Source organism: Thunnus thynnus, chromosome 6 (genome assembly GCF_963924715.1).
Source record: "Thunnus thynnus chromosome 6, fThuThy2.1, whole genome shotgun sequence".
In the NCBI taxonomy this organism is placed as follows: domain Eukaryota; kingdom Metazoa; phylum Chordata; class Actinopteri; order Scombriformes; family Scombridae; genus Thunnus; species Thunnus thynnus.
Genome location: NC_089522.1, coordinates 5169280 through 5190840, shown reverse-complemented (window position 1 = coordinate 5190840; position 21561 = coordinate 5169280). Strand labels below are relative to the sequence as shown.

General features: G+C 39.2%; 1 protein-coding gene across 2 annotated transcripts in view; it reads right to left on the bottom strand.

The window, feature by feature from the left end:
• Positions 1-21561, bottom strand: part of lamb2 (laminin, beta 2 (laminin S)) — a 65466-nt gene that overhangs the window by 26941 nt on the left and 16964 nt on the right. For both annotated transcript variants that reach the window (XM_067591373.1, XM_067591374.1), the window contains exons 3-11: positions 16118-16287; positions 15806-15941; positions 11301-11374; positions 10999-11187; positions 9528-9591; positions 2734-2936; positions 2466-2586; positions 1970-2158; positions 1-180 (exon numbers count right to left, since the gene is read on the bottom strand). In XM_067591373.1, the coding sequence (XP_067447474.1) occupies positions 1-180; positions 1970-2158; positions 2466-2586; positions 2734-2936; positions 9528-9591; positions 10999-11187; positions 11301-11374; positions 15806-15941; positions 16118-16287 (1326 nt within the window). The remainder of the gene's footprint in view (positions 181-1969; positions 2159-2465; positions 2587-2733; positions 2937-9527; positions 9592-10998; positions 11188-11300; positions 11375-15805; positions 15942-16117; positions 16288-21561) is intronic.

Here is a 21561-nt window from a genome sequence, read left to right as displayed (position 1 = left end):
GTTGGCAGCCCTGAGGGTTGTCAGCACTCAGGCCGAAGAAGCCGGTCTTACACTTGTCACAGCGTGGCCCCTCGACATTGGCCTTGCAACGACACTGACCTCCCACCATGCTGAGGGAGGGGTCAGTGTGACTGTCACACATCCCTCCATTCTGAGAACCATCTGGGTCGCAGTCACAAGCTGAGGGACAGACAGGTGGCATGAGGTTTTAATGCACGAGAAGGTTGTAAACATAAAAATGAAATGTTGGACATTCACACAATTTCACAAACACTGAACATTTCTCTAGACAAGTTTGGCCAATCTTCTTTTGAGTTTTTAAACAAGGCCAGTACATACATATATTTACACACACACACACACACACACACACACACACACACACACACACACACACACACCAACATTGTCACTCTCATACACACATATTAATGCCTGGTTTGTCTGGTTTTGTTCAGTTTCTCTGATTTTGGATGTGATGAGTTAGTGTTATGGTGTGTTGGAATGTGATGTTAATGTTGTTTGTGACTGGACCTCAGGAATAACTAATAACTTGAAAGAACATTCAGTGGATTCCTGAGATCAGTAGGGATCTATCAGCATGAGAAACATCCATATGAATTTTTTGCATTTTCTCCTACCTGTTTCATTAACTCTTCACCAATCTTGGTACAAAGAATGCCATCAGTTTATTTTTCATTTCAATGCCATTTTTTACAATGTTTGCCTGTAGGCTGGTAGGCATGGTATCAGGGACAAACACTGCCATAACTTTTAAAATTCAACATGCAATTACAATGTAATTGGAGTGACATGAGCACATATGAACCCCCAGCCAAGTGTGTAAAATTTGATGACATTTCACCTGCTGTATAGGTGGTACTACAGTACATAATATAACTTTAAATATATAAAATAATAGCATGGTTATTACACTGATTTTATTCAAATCTTGCTAATCTATCCTTGTATAATGCTGAATAATTCTTCAACATGTTTTGCATATTCTCATCAGCTGTGCTGCATTTCAAGCATTTAAAGAATGATGGGATAAGGGAAATGTAAATCAAGATTCATCTGCTTATGTTAGCCAACTTTATCAATCATGCAGTAGCAGCAGCTGGCAGCAGTCACATTCATTTTCTCAAGAAAATGTCAATTATATTCTCAGTTATGCAGTGGTGGATAGAGTAAACAAAAACGGTACTCACAGTGACTCAAGTAGAAGGAAAAGTATAAAAATAACTACTTGAGTGAGAGTAAAAAGGTATCTCATAAAAAACTACTCCAGTGGTGAGTAACTTCATTAGATCCTATTTATTACATCAATGTACATCTTCCAAACTATCTTGTCAGTAATTGGCTAACTCTTTTTCACTTATTTTCAAAACATACATCTTTTGAAAACAATAACAGTAGTACATGAATGTATTAAAACGCGTCCTCAACAGGTAATAACAAATGTGAGGTGCACATGTATTGTTGGGATAGTTCAGATTTCAAAGCTGAGCAATGTACTGCTGTGCAATGTACAGCTCTTTCCTTTGGCACTACATTTTCTCAATCATAGAACTTCCGTATTCCTACGCATGCTGGGCACTGTATTACGCCACAGATCAGCTGTTTGGGTCAGGAAGTGCAAGATCAGAGAGCTGAAATGCGGCACAATACAGTGCTATACAATCTAATTATCAATACAATTGCTGTCGTGCATGTGAGCTGAGCTGCATATAAAAATTATTCATATCTAAATATATCAGTGAAACGAGCGAGAAATTTGTTGCCCAATGTAATGGAGTAGAAGTACATATATTTTATCGCAAATGTACTTGAGTAAGAGTAAAAAGCATTCTGAAAAACAAATACTCTTTAGGCTACAATTTTTTTTAAAAATATTCAAGTACATGTAACGGAGAAAATGTAATGTGTTACTACCCACCACTGCTGATATGGAACACAGCACACTCACCTATGCAGACTCGTGGGTCCCTGATATCCTTGATGGGGTCTTTGTAGTAGAAAGGTTTGCACATTTCACAGTTGCGTCCCATTGTGTTGTGCTGACACTCATCACACACTCCTCCACTGATGTTGCCCGTGGCCAAATACACCGCCATGTCAAAGTGGCACTGGTTTGAGTGGCCATTACAGTTACACTCTGGAAAACACATTTATTTCAAACTAATTAGTTGTTGCTGATGTATTGTTATTCTGCTTTTCCACTTTCACCAAGTGTTAACTGTCTACAGACAGCTGTGTCAGTAGCCTGTGTTATATTTTCAGAGCTGTAAACACCTTATACTGTGAGCCACAGTGCTTTTTTTTTTAGGGACACAAGCCTGCTGACAATTATAAAAAGTGGTACATGTGATCTTTTTTCCATGAATGCTTATTGGCATTAATTAGTAATAAAGGAGTTCTTGCACTGGACTTCATGTCCCCTGTGCTTCCTCCTCTCTACTCACTCTTGCAGGCGTTGGTGTTGCGTCCCTCAGCAGGTCTCCAGGGCAAGTCGTTGTGGAAGTCTTCACATAGCTCACAGTTCAAACCCCTGGTGTTGTGGTTACACACACACCTGCCGTGAACCTTGAAGAGAAGGGAAGACGAATTATGACAATGTATAAGGCACCAAGAATCATTGCCTTTGAAATTCTGCGAGGAAATTACAGTAGGATATTTGGGGGAAAAATTGCTAATTAAGGTTTATACTGTAACTGGAGCCTCATCACTCACCATTCCTTCTATATCATCCCTGATGCCATCGATAGGGGCACATTCCGAGGCATGGCCATAGCAAAAGCAGTTTCCGCGTACAACAAGCTCATATATGGCGTAGTAATACTTTTCTTTGATTTCAGGTCTGGGGTCTAGCAGGTTGTCTCCCAGTGTGTGAAGTTTGGTGAAGTTCACCCTCAAGTTGGTGATCTTTAGTTGGTCTGTTGGAAAGAAGCCAGGAATAAGTGAGGAAGGAACAGGATGCAGGTCTGCAGTTATGTGAGGCTTCTTTTCATGTGGACGCTGGAATTTAGTTTACTGTGATATGAAGGTTGAAATGGCTTAACAATATGGTTTCAAACAAATTAAGTAAAAAGTAAGCCATAAAAAGACCCTCTGTCAATCAACCTTCCCAAAAGGGAACACACATACACGACTGTACAATAGCCCTTCTGCCTCAGCAAGAGGAAGTCAGGTCCAGTGGAGCATGACAGAGCTGTGTGTGTGGCAAAGCATCATGGGTGAGCAACAGTTAATGATCTGGGATGGTCTTAGAATTAGTTAGTCCTCAGAGTTTTAAGTTACATTGAACTTAAACACAGACGGACAATGGAAGAAATTAGTTAAATCCCAATGATGTGTTAAATTATTTCCAGCAATTTCATCATGTCTATAACATAAGTACAAATAAATAGACATTGAAATCTGTTAATTATCTTCCTATGAATAAAAGTTTATTTTCATGATTGGAACACAACATATCTTCGATGATTGCACATGCCACACCAGACCAGTGGGCATATATCAACATCAAGATTATATCATACATCAAGTTTAAAGAATAGTTTCAAATTTTTTCAAGACTCAAATGCCCATGTGTACATTGAAACTGTTATTGGTCACTGTAAAGGTTCCTCCTGTCCATACTGGCCTTGGAGAGATCCAACATAAATCCAATGTAAGTGTTGTGGAACAAAATCCAGCGGAAGCTAATATGAGGCTTCTGCAGTCTGAGTTAGACAAATCAAAGTTTAGTACAAAATTCCCTCTTTGTTTTACTAACCCTCTGTTGCAGTTCAGCAAGGAAACACTTGCCTGTCAATACACAATGAGGGAATTTTGCACAAAAAACAAAGAAGACCTATTTATATATTATATTTTTGTACAGAATGAGGACTTAAAATGAGAATTTTGTCTCCCATCTGTTACAATGGAATTGCTTTAGGTATAGATCGAACCAGTCTGGACAGGATGAATGATTACAGAAACCAATAACTCATTTAAATCATAACTCATGCAAATATAAATATTAATTTAAAACGGACTTGAAGAAATATGAACCTAGTCTACAGCCATGCTAGCAGCTCTGTGAGTAAATGCTATTGTCAGCATGCCAGGGCCGCTGCTAACCATTTGGACGCCCAGTTTTCTCTTCTTCCGTTTTTCAGCTTTTTTTCAGAGATTCGTGATGTCTCTTACTTGCCATTATGCCTCATTCAGGGGCGGAGCTAGACTCTCAGGGCATTCAAGCATTCTCAAGGGGCTTTTCTAAAACAGTCACTTTAAAATTCGCAACTGTAAAACAGCTGATATATCCTACTCATAATCACAAACTGTTATTGAGCCATGCAAGCCTATGTCTCAGGAAACATACAGTGAAGCCACTTTGAGACAAGCTTGTTCTGAAGAACATAAAAGAAAAGAGTTTGCTAGCCGTGTTCAAATGTTTAAGCACTGAGGACCGCATGTGGTGCTCTACATACACCGACTGACGAACAGTTCAGCACCACCACCAATAGATAGCGACAAGTTAGGTGGTCTGTCTCCCTACCATGTCTTTCTAACACGGGAATGACATAAACATAAAATAGACACAGCGTTCTACAACACTCAAGGCCTATTCAAATACAAAGTGGACAGTCTACAACACCACAGGCAGTGACTCAGACAGGTGCTGAGATGCGGTAAACATGGAGTTAGACAACACATTAATCTAACATTATGACTCATCTCTTCATAACCAACTTTTCAGTTAATAAAGACTAATTATGGATGTTTCACCCTGCTTAGACTGCTGTAGTTTAGTGTAACGTTAGTCCATTTATGTATTTCTCCATCCTCCATGGAACAAAATAATCCAAACAGTTTAACAAACTTTGTACATTTCACGGTCCCTTTTAAAACTTAATCCTCCTCTCCTTCATGGTGGCAAACCTGCCAACCGCTTGGTCCTTATTAGTGTTTATGTCCCGCTCGACATACAGCAAAGTGAGGTTGGATAGTTTGGCCTCATCCACACACGAACGCAAATAGCGCTTAATGAGCCTCAGAAGGTTGAAACTTTGTCTGGCAAGTTTCATTCACCATAAACATAAAAAGACGCGAATATCTCTATATTTTGGATAAAGTTTTCGGCGAAGTTAGTCATAAACTTTGAATCGCTGCTTCTGCAGTCTTCACTTTTAGCAGAGTTAACGAGCAGAAATACGGACAGCGCCACTCTGTGATTGCAACCCACATTGTGGTGGGAGGGGGTATTACACCCATAGTGATAAGAACTACCATAGAGAATGAACAGAAGAAGCTGACAGAGTGAAGTTCTCATATTCCTGCCGCACCCGCGGGGTCGAGCGTCCCCAGCGGGCCCCTACTGAGCGTTCATTTTGGGGCCACCTGCCTGGTACTTGAGGCTCCACGCGCTCTGCGTACTCTGCGTATGCGGAGCGACCGCACTGCAGCATGCTAACAGTCTGATCTTTAGCAGGTTCACCATCTTAGTTTAGCGTGTAAGAATGCTAACATTTGCAATTTAGCACTAAATACAAAATACAGTTGAGACTGAGGGGTACGTCATCAGCTTTAGAGGTATTTGGTCATAAACCAAAATATTGGAAAAAGTCAAAGTCAAGTTCTGACCTGCTAGTAACGCTAGAGGAAACATCAACATTATAATGAGATAACCAAAGTCGATAGACTTTATCCTCTGGGGTAGGGCTGTAGTCAACCAAAGAAAATCATGGTCGACTGAAATCGTACATAATCTTCCAACTAATCAATTAGTCGCTACCAATAGTTTCCCAGGCAACTACACAGAGGTTGCCTCACGTATCAGAGCACAGAGACTCCCAAACGCTATTGATTTCCGAATGAATGGATATTTGGCGTTATTTGGGGCATTAAAAATATTTTCTTGACCTGGCGGGGGTTCTTGTTGTGATAATTATAGGAGAAACACTGATTCAGTAAACATTCAGCACTTTCAGTAAACATTTAGTACAGATAGACCCAGCAGTCTTCATTAGGTTGGGCGAGCTCAAAGTTGTGAAAACAACGGGGGTGTTTTGAATACACCCCTGTTTTCACAGGTAATTTGGTAGTCTGTCCCTCCCGCCGCAGGAAATAATGGATTAATCCTGGATCTATCCTGGAGCTATTGATGTAGCAGTTTTCTCCCTATGAAAATAACACAGAGATTATTCAACCCATGAGAATTTAGTCAGATGAGAGCATATCGACTAACTAATCGACTACTTGACCAGCAGACTACAGCTCTACTCTGGAGACCATAAATGTTGCATACAAATTTCATAGCAATTCATCTAACAAGGGTTAAAGGACAGATTCATAATTTTTAAAGTCTGACTTAAACCAACAGTCAGGTGTTCATATGAACACTGAAGGAGATTTTCCTCACTGTAATCATTCCTCCTGTTCATACTGGCTAGTAGAAGATTCCCTCCATGTGTGCTTATAATGTAAATGATGAGGGACAAAATCCACAGTCCTCGTTTTAAGCAGTAATGCATTCAAAAGACTATCTGTAGATAATATGAGGCTTCAGTCTTCTGAGTTAGTCAAAAAGTAGATATCTGCCACAGTTACAGTATTTTAGGTAAATAATTCCCTTTGTGTCTCATCAGACAGTGTTTTCCTGTTCAGCTGCAGTGGTAACAAAAACGGACTTTGTCACTAAAATGACTGTAACCTTTAAAGGGATTGACTAGACTAGAATAATCTGGACTACAGAAGCCTCATATTAGCTTCAAATAAACTTTTAAATACATTTTTGCAAAGAAGGAGGAATTTGAATAATGGTATGAACAGGAGGAATGATAATGGCAAGAAAAATGTCAGTGTTTATTTGGGCACCTGACTGTTGTTTTAGGACAGACTAAAGAACCTATCCTTTAAGACATTTCAGTCTGAGCCAAAGTGGTGGACTAACGAAACTGACCTACCGATCAACATTGCCATCCCTGGAGCCACACCATTAGCATGGCAAACACAAATGCAAACTAAAACCTGCAACTTCACAACTTTGAAACTGACATGAGTTTGGGTCTTCATCTATCCAAAAGCCTTTTTTCCCTTTTCTAAATATGTCTTAATTTATAAGTTTTGTCCTAAGAATCTGGAATTTGTCAACACAATTTCTTCCCATGCCCTGTCTCTTTATCCTCTCAAACTATGTGGAGAGAGCTCATACTAGGGAGGAAGATACTTCTTTCCAGAGACATTTGTTCATCTTTTCACCCTGTCAATCTGCTGGAACAGAACATCTTCTGCTGTTACAGTCCAGCTGTTCAACAGTAGCTATTACTACACACACACACACACACACACACACACACACACACACACAGGCTACTAACAGTGACTAACAGTGATGCTAACTAACAGTACGACGTATTAAAAACACTAGTTCTCACGTAGTGGGATTATAAAACAAGTCTGCACTCGCAGTACTAGTCATTTTTGTATCATTTGCATCACCATCATTACCAACGGGGTGATTATAATTATACATAAAGACAGAACAGCTGCCACTTGTATTAAGTCTTCTTTACAATTGTTCTCCACAAAAAAGGGAAATACCTCAGCCATGATCAGCATTTAAGAACTTCTAGCTTCCTGTCATTATAAACCCTGCTGGAGGCATTTGCAGTTAAGGCAGCAGTGTTACGATAAGATGGATGAAATGCTTCATGGGGGGATTTATTTTCTTCGAAACTCTGACCCTTCCCCGCCGGGTTTATCTGCAGTAATAGAATCCCTCTCTGACAGACAAGAGCTAATCCCTGCAGCTCCACCACACTAAGACACTATTTCTCCTCATGCTGTAATACAAGACTGAAGAACAGTGCTTCAACTTAGCCAGCAGCAACTGCAGGAGCCAAACAGCAGCTTTCAGCAAGGCCAAGGGCCTAATTTGAGACTAATATAGTATATATTACCAGGTCTGACTGAAGGCAAACAGAGCTGAGAGAGGCTGTGTCTTAGCAAGCTGTTACTGTTCTTATAAACTGATGGTGACCATATTTTATTCAGTTATTAAAGGAGGAAAACATAACAAAACAAAAACACTTGTTATTTTAATAGCAAATGGCCATACGGCTATGACGAAAATTTATTATAGGAGAGTCAACAGAAATTTCACAGGTAACATTTCAGATGAGACTATAAATGGAAACCTTGTCTCAGTATTTATTAGACATCCATTGGTATTCTTTTAATATCCACAACTGTGAAATTTTTTTCACAAAAACCTCTTGTAATATAACACAATTATATTACAAATGCCAATTTCAAGGCATTTTCCATTTCAATTTTATAATTTAAGACATCTTTGATAATTGAAAATGAATATTCGGACGTCAAATTTCAACATTGGGAAATCCTCTATCTTGCAGAGAGTTAGATGAGAAGAGCAGTATGGATCTTCTCATCTGACTCTGGGCAAGTAAGCACATTTCCCAAAACATCAAACTATTTCTTCAATAAAGCGAGCGAGAGAGAGAGACAGACAGCGCAGCGGTGGTAAGGAAAGCAAGGAAAGCGAGTGAAGGAAAGCGAGCGGTAGTGAGCACAAAACTTCTAAATAAGAGAAATAAAACGTTATATTCTGATTATTTCACGGCAGTCACGTTTTAAAGCATAAATAAATACCCATCAAACAGTCAACAGATGATTTACTGTGGACACAGACGCTCTTAGTTTCAGTTTTCATTTTCCTCCTCTGCATTTCTCCTTTTCATTCATCGCGTCATTTGACGCGCGTCAATTATCGCTTTCAGTGCGCTTGAGCCTTTATGGCCAGTACATTTTAAGAGTGATGCACATACAAAGAACACATGAACAGGCGACCCAAGAAAACTACTTAGGATGTTGATTCAGTGTCTTGACAACAGTAAGATAATGACTATGGATTGTTCAGCTGTGAGGGGGTCAGGGGTTTTCATGTGAGTCAGTTATAGTGAGATATTCAAAAACAGAACAAGACAACCTCTGCTGCTGCATTGCAAATCAAGTTCGGGTTTCTGGGAAAAGCTCTCATGTCCTGCCAGTCTAAACATGAGAGCCAGGACAGCGAGGTTGTGTGGGAGAGAAACAGCTGCTTTTCACATCTCTTCATGTCTTCCACACAGCAGGGCCATGTTTCACACCCCAGGGAGAGAGGCTGTTACAGTCCGTAAAGTGTCACAGCTGGATAAAAAGAGCTAATTGTGCCCACTAGAAGCTGATTTATGCTGACAAATGTGAACACAGGGTCATGAGTATTGTAAGTATTAGTCTTTCATGATATATTTGTAATTTTTACAACAGGCCCTCGATCTCAACATGCTGTACACCTCTTAAGCTTTTATACATTTTATAAATTCCATATAGGCAGAAATGATTCAGTAATAAAAAAGAAAATCATTCATCCCACCTAAAAAAGGTATTATGTTTGTGCATCATGACCTTAGCATTTTGCATCACCCTGCAGTGTTATACACCATCAGTCTGCTGTTAAAAACACAAGCGTCACCTACTCTGGATGTTTGGGCTGTATGGATCCTCAATCCAGATGGCTGGATCCAACACTCGATAGATGACCTAGGCCAGGACATACATATTATACACACTCATTACATATTTGAACTATCAGAGTTGTGAAATAATAATGACATAAATAGCAACATATGAGACAGGCTGTGCACCACAGATTTTGGTATGTGTGAAAAATTTGTTTGTGCTTTCTCTTATTATTTGAAAGCTTCTTTGTCCTTTCTGTTGGTGTAGTGGAACTTGCCAGTGTCCTTTTGCCACACATTGTTTTCAAATGCAGAATCTATTAATTCAATTTGTTAGGAAAAGGAATGACTGACAATGCAATGCTACAATACTACTCCTGTCAGTACGCCTGACCAAGGCACTGGCAAAAGAACTGGAGTTGGTCCCAGGCGCTGCGCTGCAGCAATTGCAATCATTGTTTCGGCCTTATACCAAGCCAAAATATGTGAGTAGAATGCCACATTTGAACACACTTCAAGGCAGCGTCTAGAGAACAATGTGTTGCTTAACGTTACACAAAGAAGATGTGCTCTTACTATCAGTCAGCTGAAGAAGAGAAGGGAGCACATATTTAGCACATACCACACACGCACACACACACACACATACCAACACACAGTACATCTGGCTACAGTAGCTGGTTTAATACAAAAAATGTGCAATGCTTCCTTCGTTTGTAACCGGACTGAGACCACCTCTTCAACAAGGTATCGGTCCAGTTGTTTTGGTCCACACCTGAGTGTGACTGCTGTGTTCACACCTGCCCAAACGAACTGAACCAAGGGAGTAAACTCTCCATGGTTCGATTCAAAAACACACTTGATCTTTAAAGGAATGGTTTCACATTTTAGGAAATTAGCTTTTTTGCTTTCTTGCCTAGACTTAGACAAGAAGATCGATACCATTCTCATGTCTTTATGCCAAAAATGAAGCCAGGGCCAGCAGGCAATTAGCTTAGCTTAGCATAAAGACTTGAAAACAGAGGAACCAGCTAACCTGGCACTGTCCAACATCTCTACATTTTACTAAGCAACTTGTTATATCTCATTTTATTAATCCATCACAAACAGAACTATAAAAGTGACAGATTTTTTAAAAAATTGGACAGAGCCAGGCTAGCCCCCTGCTTCAAGTCTTAATGCTAAGATAGGCTAATCAACTGAGAGTGGTGAGACATGAGAATGGTTTTGATCCTGTCATCTAGCTCTTGGGAAGAAAGCAAATAAGCATATTTCTTAAAATGTGGAACTATTCCTTAGGCTTTGCTGCAAGTATATTTGTGGCCACAGCCATCAATGTGGGAAAGAAACCACCATACTTTCACAGTAAAAAACATGCATTAATGTGGCAAGATATTTGTATTCAGCAAAATAGAATACATTTATATGTTTATCTTATGCAAATAATTTGAACTGTCATTTTAGGTTATTCCTTTAATCAATCACTCACCTCTCCTTCTGTGGATGGCTCAATGTCAGAATAGCGTGACTCACAGATGACATCATTAATGTTACGCAAAGGACCCTGAGATACTCCGGGAAAGGCAGCAGCACAGTCATGGGAAAAGTAGCGGTATATCTGCCAGGTACGACCAAAATCTGCTGACCGTTCAATCAACATGGCTGCCGGACGGAATGTCTGCAAAAGAATGTTGTGGATAAAAATTGTGCACCGTATTTGTTGCAATATTCATTTTACCAGCAACTAGTCGATGCAGGTCAATAAGCTGACAACAAGAGCTTTTGCCCTACCTTGAAGGTCATAATCAGGTGAGTGAAATGAAACTCTGCTTCCAGATCCAGCTGGATAAAGACATTCGACTTTCCTGGGTGAGAGACAAACAGAGAGAGTGCCATGTTAAGATGTTAAGTTTATACAATGCTAACATTTTCTTTTACAGATAATTATTGTCAGTTAGATTGTATTAATAATTCATAAACCACTTCCACTTCTTTTCCATCTATATCATCAATTTATGACAGATGGATGACAGAGAATAATGGCTAGCAGCAGTAAGTGAAGTAGCAACCGTGCTTTTGGCATGGGGAATGGCATCTTGACAGGAAAAGGCATTCAGTCTTGGCAGGAGAAAATGTAGAGAGCATGTCGGAAAAGCCCACACACTTCCTGAGTTGTAGAGCAACGACTAGTCTGAAGGGCCACTTCACTCCAAGGACTACTTTCACTCTTGTTCTCTGTGTTTGGTATTATACTGCATGTACAAAGCCAAGAGGACTTTCCCATTCCAGCATATAAAAGCTGCACCACATGAACACTACAACCAAACAACTTTCACACTGGTGATTTGCAGACAAACCACAACACAGCTCTCATACATACAGTTCATGTCAAAGCAAAACAGATTAATGGAAAAATTTTCAGTTGCATGTTTTGCAAAAACACATGTGCTGACACACATCAGGGAAATCACCTTTTTAACATTTATGACTTGCATGTAATGACAGTGTAGATGTGTGTGATACACACTACTTTCCTGAGGCTTATAGTACAAGAGTTTGAGAGCATTAGCATGCAAAGGAGACATATGCATCGTATCCTAACCAGCAATCTACCTATTAAAGCTGCACAAACCAATATTTTTATATAAACAATGGCTCAAATGACTGTATTACTCAAATGCGTAATGTGAAAGGTGTCGCCTGTAGTATTGAACCCACTCTGTGGAGCTTTTTGTTGAGTTTTGCCCTGATGTGGCCAAAATAAGTGGTTAGTGCTGCTTTAAGCTGTTGAACATAGACATGAAAATCATCTGTCTGCTCCAGATGTTATCTCAGACGGTCCACACTTTAGGATATCACTTTTTATTTAAGATGAGTTTTTGATGTTTATGTGACAGGTAAAAGCACACAGAGATAGGAAACATGGGTAGAGAGAGGGGTATGACATACAACAAAGGTCCGCAGCTGGAATGAGTCTTGGCCAGTAGACTACTGGGGTGTGCCCAGATACCACTTTCTAATAAGGAAAGGGTTTATAACCTGTATTCAATGGCTTCATTAAAGCATTAGCTGCTACAGTAGGTACTGCCTTCCTTGTTTCTGTACTGAAAAAAAAAACAAAAAATGTTGTAGCAGGTGAATAAAATTTTTCAAAAAATAAACCAGCTACATAAGCTAGGTTAGCCTATCATGTTAACAGGGAGCCTACTAACACCTAAATAAGGGATTTTTACACAATAGTCTTGGGCCTTATTAGTCCAGGGCTAGCAACACCATTAACCCTTGTCTTTCACATTTATAACTACTATAATTATCCCAGTATTTATTACAAGGTGCTTAAGACCAGAGTTTTAATGATGGGCTAGCATTGAGCCCAAGTGCCTTGATAAACACATAATGTTTGTAGCTGCCAAACTAGAATAACAAATACATAATCATAATCAACCATAAATTAACAGTTAACAATAACAGCAAGGAAAAAGAAAAGAAAGAGGAGGAAGGGTGTGACACAGATAGAGCTGAGGGAAAAAGGTGGAGATAGAAAGAGAGAGAGAGAGAGAAAGACATAGTAAAGAAGGAGTGAGAGGACAATTTAAAGTGTCAATTTTGAGTGTTGCTAACAAAGCATTTGTTGGGAAAGTCATAAATAATGACTTTCAATGGAAAGACACAAACACACACACACAACCAATACATGCAGAACACACCTGTTTCACTATTTAGCCAACAGTCACTCACAGTGCCTTATAATGTCTGCATGTATGCATGCAATCCCGGGAAATGACCTTTCTGATTAATGAGTGCACACAATCAAACCACTGTAATCCATATCAAATAGGCCTACTGTGCACGCCATGGAAAAGCAGTAGAAACCAGAAGTAAAAATAACCACTATACTTCCTGTCCCCTTTCTTTATTTGTTTCTCTCTGTTCTATTCAGGGTCTGGTAGTGCTGCACAGTGCTGTCATCAATAACACTCTATTACAGTAAATAGCTCACAAACAGCTGAAAATGAGCCTTGTGTCCAGCTGGCTCTTCCGCAGAGACATGAGCTTCACAGCCAGTCACTGTGATGAAGATTTATGCGTGAGTGAAAATATATCAGTTAAACTTTCTTCCCTCACCCTGTCCTTACTACTGTCTCTCACTCAGTCTTTATTATTCCCTCAACTTTCACTTTTATCTTTCCAACAGAGGTTTTACTTTTCTCCTTCCCCTTTCATCCCCCCTTTCTCTCCCTCTGTTGAGATGCCAGAGCAGGGCCTACTCTGTTATTAAGCCCATCTGCTGCTGGTCAGAGGATGTTGTCCACAGTGTGTGTGTGTTTGTGTGCGTGTGCAAACTTAATACTGCTAAAGTTCTCAGGAGCTAACAGTTGCATACTGCCTGTGGTTTCAATAAACTTTTAGTATCTTGTTCTTTATCCAAGTTTTGTCCCTCTTTCCAATAACATTATTTCTGCTTCAAGATACCTTCACCCCTATCTCTTTATACCCTTTCAGTTTCTTCTCTCTATCTCTCCATCACCCCATTCCTCTCTCAAATATCAATAGCTCTAACTATATTCCAGCATCTACACTTCAGTATAAGTAGAGACCATATTACTATTGTCATATACCCAACTTTGGAAGGGTACATGGCTGTATTATGAGCAGTTTCTTGCGTGTTAATGCTTTTAGAAGTATTTCGCAATGGCCTCAGGAGCTTTAGTTAATGGTTCAGTACAAAATGGTAGAAATGAAAATGAAAGCTGAGATCAAACGGTACTAGTGACACATTTAGGCTGCTGAGAAAATCAAGTTCTACCTATCTCAAACACAAATATGAAAGTATATAGGGCTTTTTCATACACCTAGTAATTTTGACATTTTCAGAAATCTCATCATTAACCAGTCAGGGGGTTCAGATGTAAAATAAGGCATGGTTATTTACTGTATGAATACAGAATAGATTTCTATTAATTCTCTTTCGCAACAAAAATGTAATGAAGAGTTAAGTTTAATAAAAAGCAAAATATAATGATTTTCATACAAACAGATGCTTGTCAATTCATACTTTGAACCACATCCAAGAGATGTGACATTTTCACTGCAGGAAAAACTGATTCTGTCATATAAAATGAATGAACTTTCATATGACAGCAATGCTCACTGCAGAGTTCTGAAATAAATGAATGCATACCTGACTGGTTAGTCCATACTCTTTTTTCCTCTTACACTCACATGTATGGGTACTCTATTTAGGGTTAGGGTAAATGTTTAAAAGGTGTAACAAATGGCTTTATGAATGTTAATACTAATGCTTTATAGATCTATGACAAAATATTAGGGCCAATGTTCGGAAAAAAATCATAATAAGTCATGATATTTTGTAAAAAAATAAATAAATTGTAATATTACAAGAATAAAAAAATTCAGGACTAACATCTTTATATTTCAAGAATAAAGTTGAACATTTACAAGAAAGATACTATATAGTTATTACTACTCTGTCGTAGTGAGCAGATGAGAGCAGTCTGACAGCTTTCATGAGATAAATGAGTATCATATCTTATTATCAAAGAAAATTATATCAGTTACATGATGTATGAGTTAAGAAGCAGACATGTTTTGAAGCAGTGACTGGAGTACAGCAGGGACCTGGTTTTCGCTGTTATGGCATCAGAAAGTGATTAAATATCATCAGAGTTCATGCAAACGATATGAAGGGCAGCAGGAATCTACCTGTTGTATAGTCTGCTGTGCATCATATAATTTAGACCAAGGTGGGGAAGTTAACAAGACATATATTTGCCAAATCAACCACTAGTCCTCATGCTTGAAGCCTCTTCTCTTGGAAAGCAGTTTGATAACACTTCTGATAAGGCATAAATCACACCTTTGTGTATATTATGAGTTTTTTCTATGACCTAATTCTCAAAATCTCAGCTCTCAATAGTCCATGGTGGGAGATCAGCAATGAGTTATTAAATATAATTTTTGGCATGCAAGGTTGTGGTGAATCTTGCGTTTATCCTCCTCCAACATGACACTTCATTTGTCTTTTGAGCTTACCCTTACACAACTGCACTTATCATGGTTGGTTTATTACTGTACTAATCTATGACGTATATTAACCATTCATAAAGCCATTAGAACACATTATAAAGTGTTCAGAAATAGTACCTTATTAGAAAGTGGTACCGAATATTGTTTATTGTCAGAACTCACTTTTAGAACTAATTTGCATTAGTTCGTTGTCTAAACAAGGACATTGAATAAAATGTGCACCACAAGTGACCACAGAGTCTTCTCACCATTCTCGGACTGCCACCAGGACTTCTTGCGGTGAGGTTTGAAGGTGGTGATTACATTCTCTATCCGGTGATTGATGGTGTTGTAGACGGGGTCATATGGCCGCCTGGAGTCACAGTCGAAACATTTCTTCTCATCCTGCAGCAGAACAGAAAGAGGTTGGGGTTACATGGTCATAGGTGAAAGACCTCAGGGGTCAATGAGATAGAATGTGGAGAAAGGACAGGGATGGGCAAACACATCATGTTTTACTCTCAGATATGTTTTCAAACGCAGTCACACACACACAAACACACACACACACACACACTGACCTGCAGATGGCTGACAATGCAGTAGGGCTCTTTCCTCCTCATCCCACATGTGGACGAGGCCTTCAGGTTCTTCTCTCGTCCAACCAGCAAGTCCCCTGTTGCCGGGTAACAGCTGCCATGGGCACAGCCGTGGCTGTGGTCAGGCTCCTGGCCAACTGCAGCAGCCAGGACTGGAGGGGGGGGGGACAGGAAATGAATTAAAATGAACAGGAAACAGCAGTGCAGAGTGGCATCACTCTTTAATAGAACACCCATTCATGAGCTTGTGTTGCCAAATAAAGCCGACCTGAAATTAATACCCTTCTTTCTGAAAAGAGACAACATCAAAAGCTTTTATCACTTCTTGAGGTAGAAAGGCAACAAGATGAGAAAAAGAACCGCAAGAAAGTCAAGAGCTAAATTTGTGGGTCTTTATGGAACTATTAGCCAGAACAGGACACTGATGTGAGACTAGTGTGTCTTATGTCTGATTTATATTGTTACAGTGGTGAATCTAAGCTATATGTGTGTCTTGTTCTGACTTATGGGATTGAAATTGAACATTTAATAATTTTTCCACAAAATCCTATTTTATCAGATCATTTTTAATAACTTTTGAATTCTTATTACTGGATTACACACCATTAGACAAAAATGTCCTCACTAGATGTCTATCTGATAGTGTTGTAGATAAATTTAAGGAAGCAATTCCATCAGTACTGAATTCAATGCCATGTCTCAATACTATAGAGGACTCTTATGTTAACTTTAGTCCCTCCCAAATTGATAATCTTGTTGATAGTGCTGCAGGCTCATTATGAATAACACTCGACTCCATCGCCCCCTTAAAAAGGAAGATAATAAAACATAAGAGGTTAGCTCCATGGTATAACTCCCAAACCCGCAAATTAAAGCAAACATTGCGAAAATTGGAAAGGATTTGGCGTTCCACCAAAGTGGAAGAATCTCGCTTAGTCTGGCAAGATAGTCTTAAAACATATAGGAAGGCCCTCTGTAATGCCAGAGCTGCCTATTACTCAGCATTAATGGAAGAGAATAAAAACAGCTCTAGGTTCCTTTTCAGCACTTTGGCCAGGCTAACAAAGAGTCATAATTCTATTGATCCATGTATTCCTACAGATCTCAGTAGTAATGACTTTATGAGCTTCTTTAATGATAAAATTCTAACTATTAGAGACAAAATTAACCACCTCCTGCCCTCAACAGGCACCGTTTTCTCCCCAAACACAGGCACCTTAGAAACAGCTATAAATCCTGACATATATTTGGACTGTTTTTCTCCAGTCGACTTTTCTGAACTAACTTCAATGATTTGTTCAGCTAAACCATCAACCTGTCTCTTAGACCCCATCCCAACTAGGTTGCTTAAGGAAGCCTTACCCTTAGTTAGCACTTCTTTACTAGATATGATCACACAATTGACCATCAAATCCTTTTGCATAAACTGGAACATTTAATTGGCATTAAAGGAACTGAATTAAGCTGGTTTAAGTCCTATTTATCAGACTGATTTTAGTTTGTACATGTTAAAGATGAATCCTCCGTGAAGGCAAAGTTAGACACAGAGTTCCACAAGGTTCTGTATTTGGACCAATTCTATTCACCTTGTATATGCTTCCTTTAGGTAATATTATTAGGAGACACTCCATAAATTTTCATTGTTATGCAGATGATACCCAATTATATTTATCAATGAAGCCTGATGATTAAGGACATAAAGACCTGGATGACCTGCAATTTTCTACTGCTAAACTCAGATAAAACTGAAGTTATTGTGCTTGGCCCTAAACACCTTAGAATCACATTATCTTATGATATAGCTACTCTGGATGGCATTACCCTGGCCTCCAGCACCACCGTAAGGAATCTGGGAGTTATCTTTGATCAGGATATGTCCTTTAACTCCCACATAAATCAAGGACTGCCTTTTTTCACTTACGCAATATCGTAAAAATCAGACACATCCTGTCCCAAAAAGATGCAGAAAAACTAGTCCACCCATTTGTTACTTCTAGGCTGGATTATTGCAATTCCTTGTTATCAGGCTGCCCTAACAAGTCTCTAAAGACTCTCCAGCTGGTCCAGAATGCAGCTGCACATGTACTGACTAAAACTAGAAAAAGAGATACATTTCTCCCATTTTAGCTTCGCTACATTGGCTTCCTGTAAAATCTAGAATAGAATTTGAAATCCTTCTCCTAACTAAATCCTTCTTCTAACAAAGCCCTTAATGGTCAGGCACCATCATATCTTGAAGAGCTTATAATACCGTATTATCCCACTAGAACACTGCACTCCCAGAATGCAGGCTTACTGGTGGTTCCTTCAGTCTTTAAAAGTAGAATGGGAGGCAGAGCCTTCAGCTATCAGGCTCCTCTCCTGTGGAACCATCTTCCAGATTCGGTCCGGGGTGCAGACACCCTCTCTATGTTTAAGAGTAGGCTTAAAATGTTCCTTTTTGATAAAGCTTATAGTTAGGGCCGACCAGGCTCGCCTTGGATCAGCCCTTAGTTATGCTGCTATAGGCCTAGACTGCTTGGGGACTTCCCATGATGCACTGAGCTCCTCTCTCCTCCTCCTCTCCATCTGTATGCATTCATGTAACATCAATGCATGTCACTAACTTTGCTTCTTCCTCAGAGTTTTTTTTTGTGCTTTCTCATCTCGCAGGAAACCCTGGGTTCTGGGCCGAGCCTTCGTGGTCCTTCACAGTCCTGTTGGCATCCTTCCCTGGCTGCTGCTGTGTTGTTGTTGTTATGATTGTTGTTATTCTGTCCCCCCCCCCCCCTTTCCCTCTTTCTTCCTCTCTCTCAACCCAACCGGTCAAAGCAGATGGCCACCCACCAAGAGCCGGGTTCTGCTTGAGGTTTCTACCCGTTAAAGGGGAGTTTTTCTTTACTGCTGTCGCCAAGTGCTTGCTCATGGGGGAATTGTTGGGTCTCTGTAAATTAAAGAGTACGGTCTTGACCTCCTCTATGTGAAAAGTGCCTTGAGATGACTTTTGTTGTGATTTGGCGCTATATAAATAAAAATTGATTGATTGATTGATTGAGATTTGGTAATGGTTTATTTCAACCAAATATTCTTTTTTACATTTTGATCTCCCTCTTGCCTCTCAAAAAATAAAGGAGGATCAACCTCCTCTGCCTCTATGGACCAGCCTCCACTGCTATGGAGGAGGTTGATCCTCCTATTTTCTGAGCTGGACAAAGGCAACCCGCAACGACAGCTACTGCTTGATCAGGAGCTGACTCAATGTTGAGACAACATCCAGTGGGAGGGGGATTATCTCAAGGCAACCCTGCAGGTTAACAGGCTCCACTGTCTGCAGGGGACCCAAAGAGCTGACCTGACAAGGGGCCCCAGCTACAGGCTAAATCTGGAAACTAACCAATGCAGGTCATCCAGAGGTCAACTGAGAGCAGCAATGATTGGAAGGGTAAGATCTTGAAAATTAATCTTTCAGATGAAGATGCAGCATGAAAATCTCATCAAAAAATGTTTGTTTTTATAGATTTGGTAGAAATGTTGAACCACTGAGTGGAGAGATATTGTGTCTGTCTGTGATACAGCACTGTAGTCTTGGTGTGACTGAATAACCGTGCTATGTGTGGGAGTTAAAATAAACCTTATAAACATTCATGACAAGCGGCAGCAGCCGTCACACATTCCAGCGGACATCTTGATGGGAATTTCTCCTCCTACATGCCTCTGAGACCTGTAGTCTGTGTGTGTGTGTGTTGCTATGAGGAAATTGGTATGAGGGGAGTAGAAACCCAGAGATCTGGCTGTCAATCTATTCTCTATTCACAACAGGTGTTTCTAGTCCTCCCCCCATTATGTGTACATGTAACAGTTAAAGCTTTACAAAACACTCCGACATTGTGGATCAAATTTAACAAATTTATGAAAGACAGTCATATTCACAAAGACAAAAGGATGAATACTTAGTATTTTACTGCATCAGTCTGCTTTATATTAATGCAGTTGTACACATTCACACCTGGGAGCCACACAGTACAAAACACACAGCTTCATTTGAGCATCTGCCTTGTTAAAGGGAACTTGGCTGTAGCAGCTAGTGACACTGTACTTTTTATGATACAATACTTGTACAAGTACATCAATTTTATTTTATATAAAAATAATTATCATACAAAAAATTATTTTTTTGAACAAACAAAAATCAATACTTTTATTTGCGTGTTTGTCATGATAAACATACATGCACAATAATTACATCTCACACTCAGTTTTACTCATATACTCTCTCTGATCTGTGTTCTGTGCACTCTCAAGTTTGCCTACAAACGAATGTTTGTTTGTTATGAATGTTAAATATACGAAATTCAGCCTGTGTGGAATCTAGGTACATTTACTCAAGTATTGTACTTAAGTACAATTTTAAGGTACCTGTACTTTGCTTGAGTATTTTCAGATTATGCTACTTTTTACTTCCAGTCCACTAAATTTCAGAGGGAAATACTGTACTTTCTACCCCACTACATTTACATTAACATTACATGACATTTTGGTACTAGTTACGTTTCAGATTAAAATTTTACATAAAATAATATAATAAGAAGTTTATAAATTACATGGCATTGTTAAAGATTAAACCAGTGGTTCCCAAACTTTTTGGCTTGTGGCAAAAAATCAGTGTGTAGTTGTGTCTCCTGTCTAAAACCGGTGTGTAGTTGTGTCTCCTTGTCATGTTTCAAATGTCTCTTAGCAGTTCCACCAAAGAGACATTTCCTTTCTAAATTTCTCCTCACATTTTTAGAGGTAAACCTCTTGAAAATATTTCACAAAAAAACAAAGATTAAAGGACATTCTGAACAATTAATAAAAATGTATGTAGCAGAACTATGTTTTTCTTCTTTCCCCAAACCCAATCTATCATCTCAAGACCCCTAAGATTTATGTTGTGGCCCTTACAAAGCAGTTTAAACTAGCTCCACCTCAAGCAAGTAAAACAATTAAATACTGCTTATGCATTGACTCATCAGTATTAATGTACAGTACCAGTCAAATATTTGGACACACCTTCCATTCACTTGAATGAGAAAGTGTGTCCAAACTTTTGACTGCTACTGTACTTTGTTTACATGTATTTAATATATCAATCTGCAAAAACGAGTATTTTTACTTTAGTACTTTAAGTAAATTTAGCTGCTAGTACTTCTCTACTTTTACTTCAGTAGGATTTTAAATGCATGACTTTTACTTGTAATTAAGTATTTTCACACTGTGGTATTGATACTTTTACTAAAGTAACAGGTCTGAATACTTCCTCCACCACTGAAATTATGTTTGCAAGTTAGTTTGTTCTTAATTAGCTTGCACACTGGCTATCTTGATAGCTGGCTACTTCTACTAGATAATCAGTAGCTAACTAAGCTAGATGGTTAATTTAATTGCTGTTGAGTTAAAAAATGTATGGG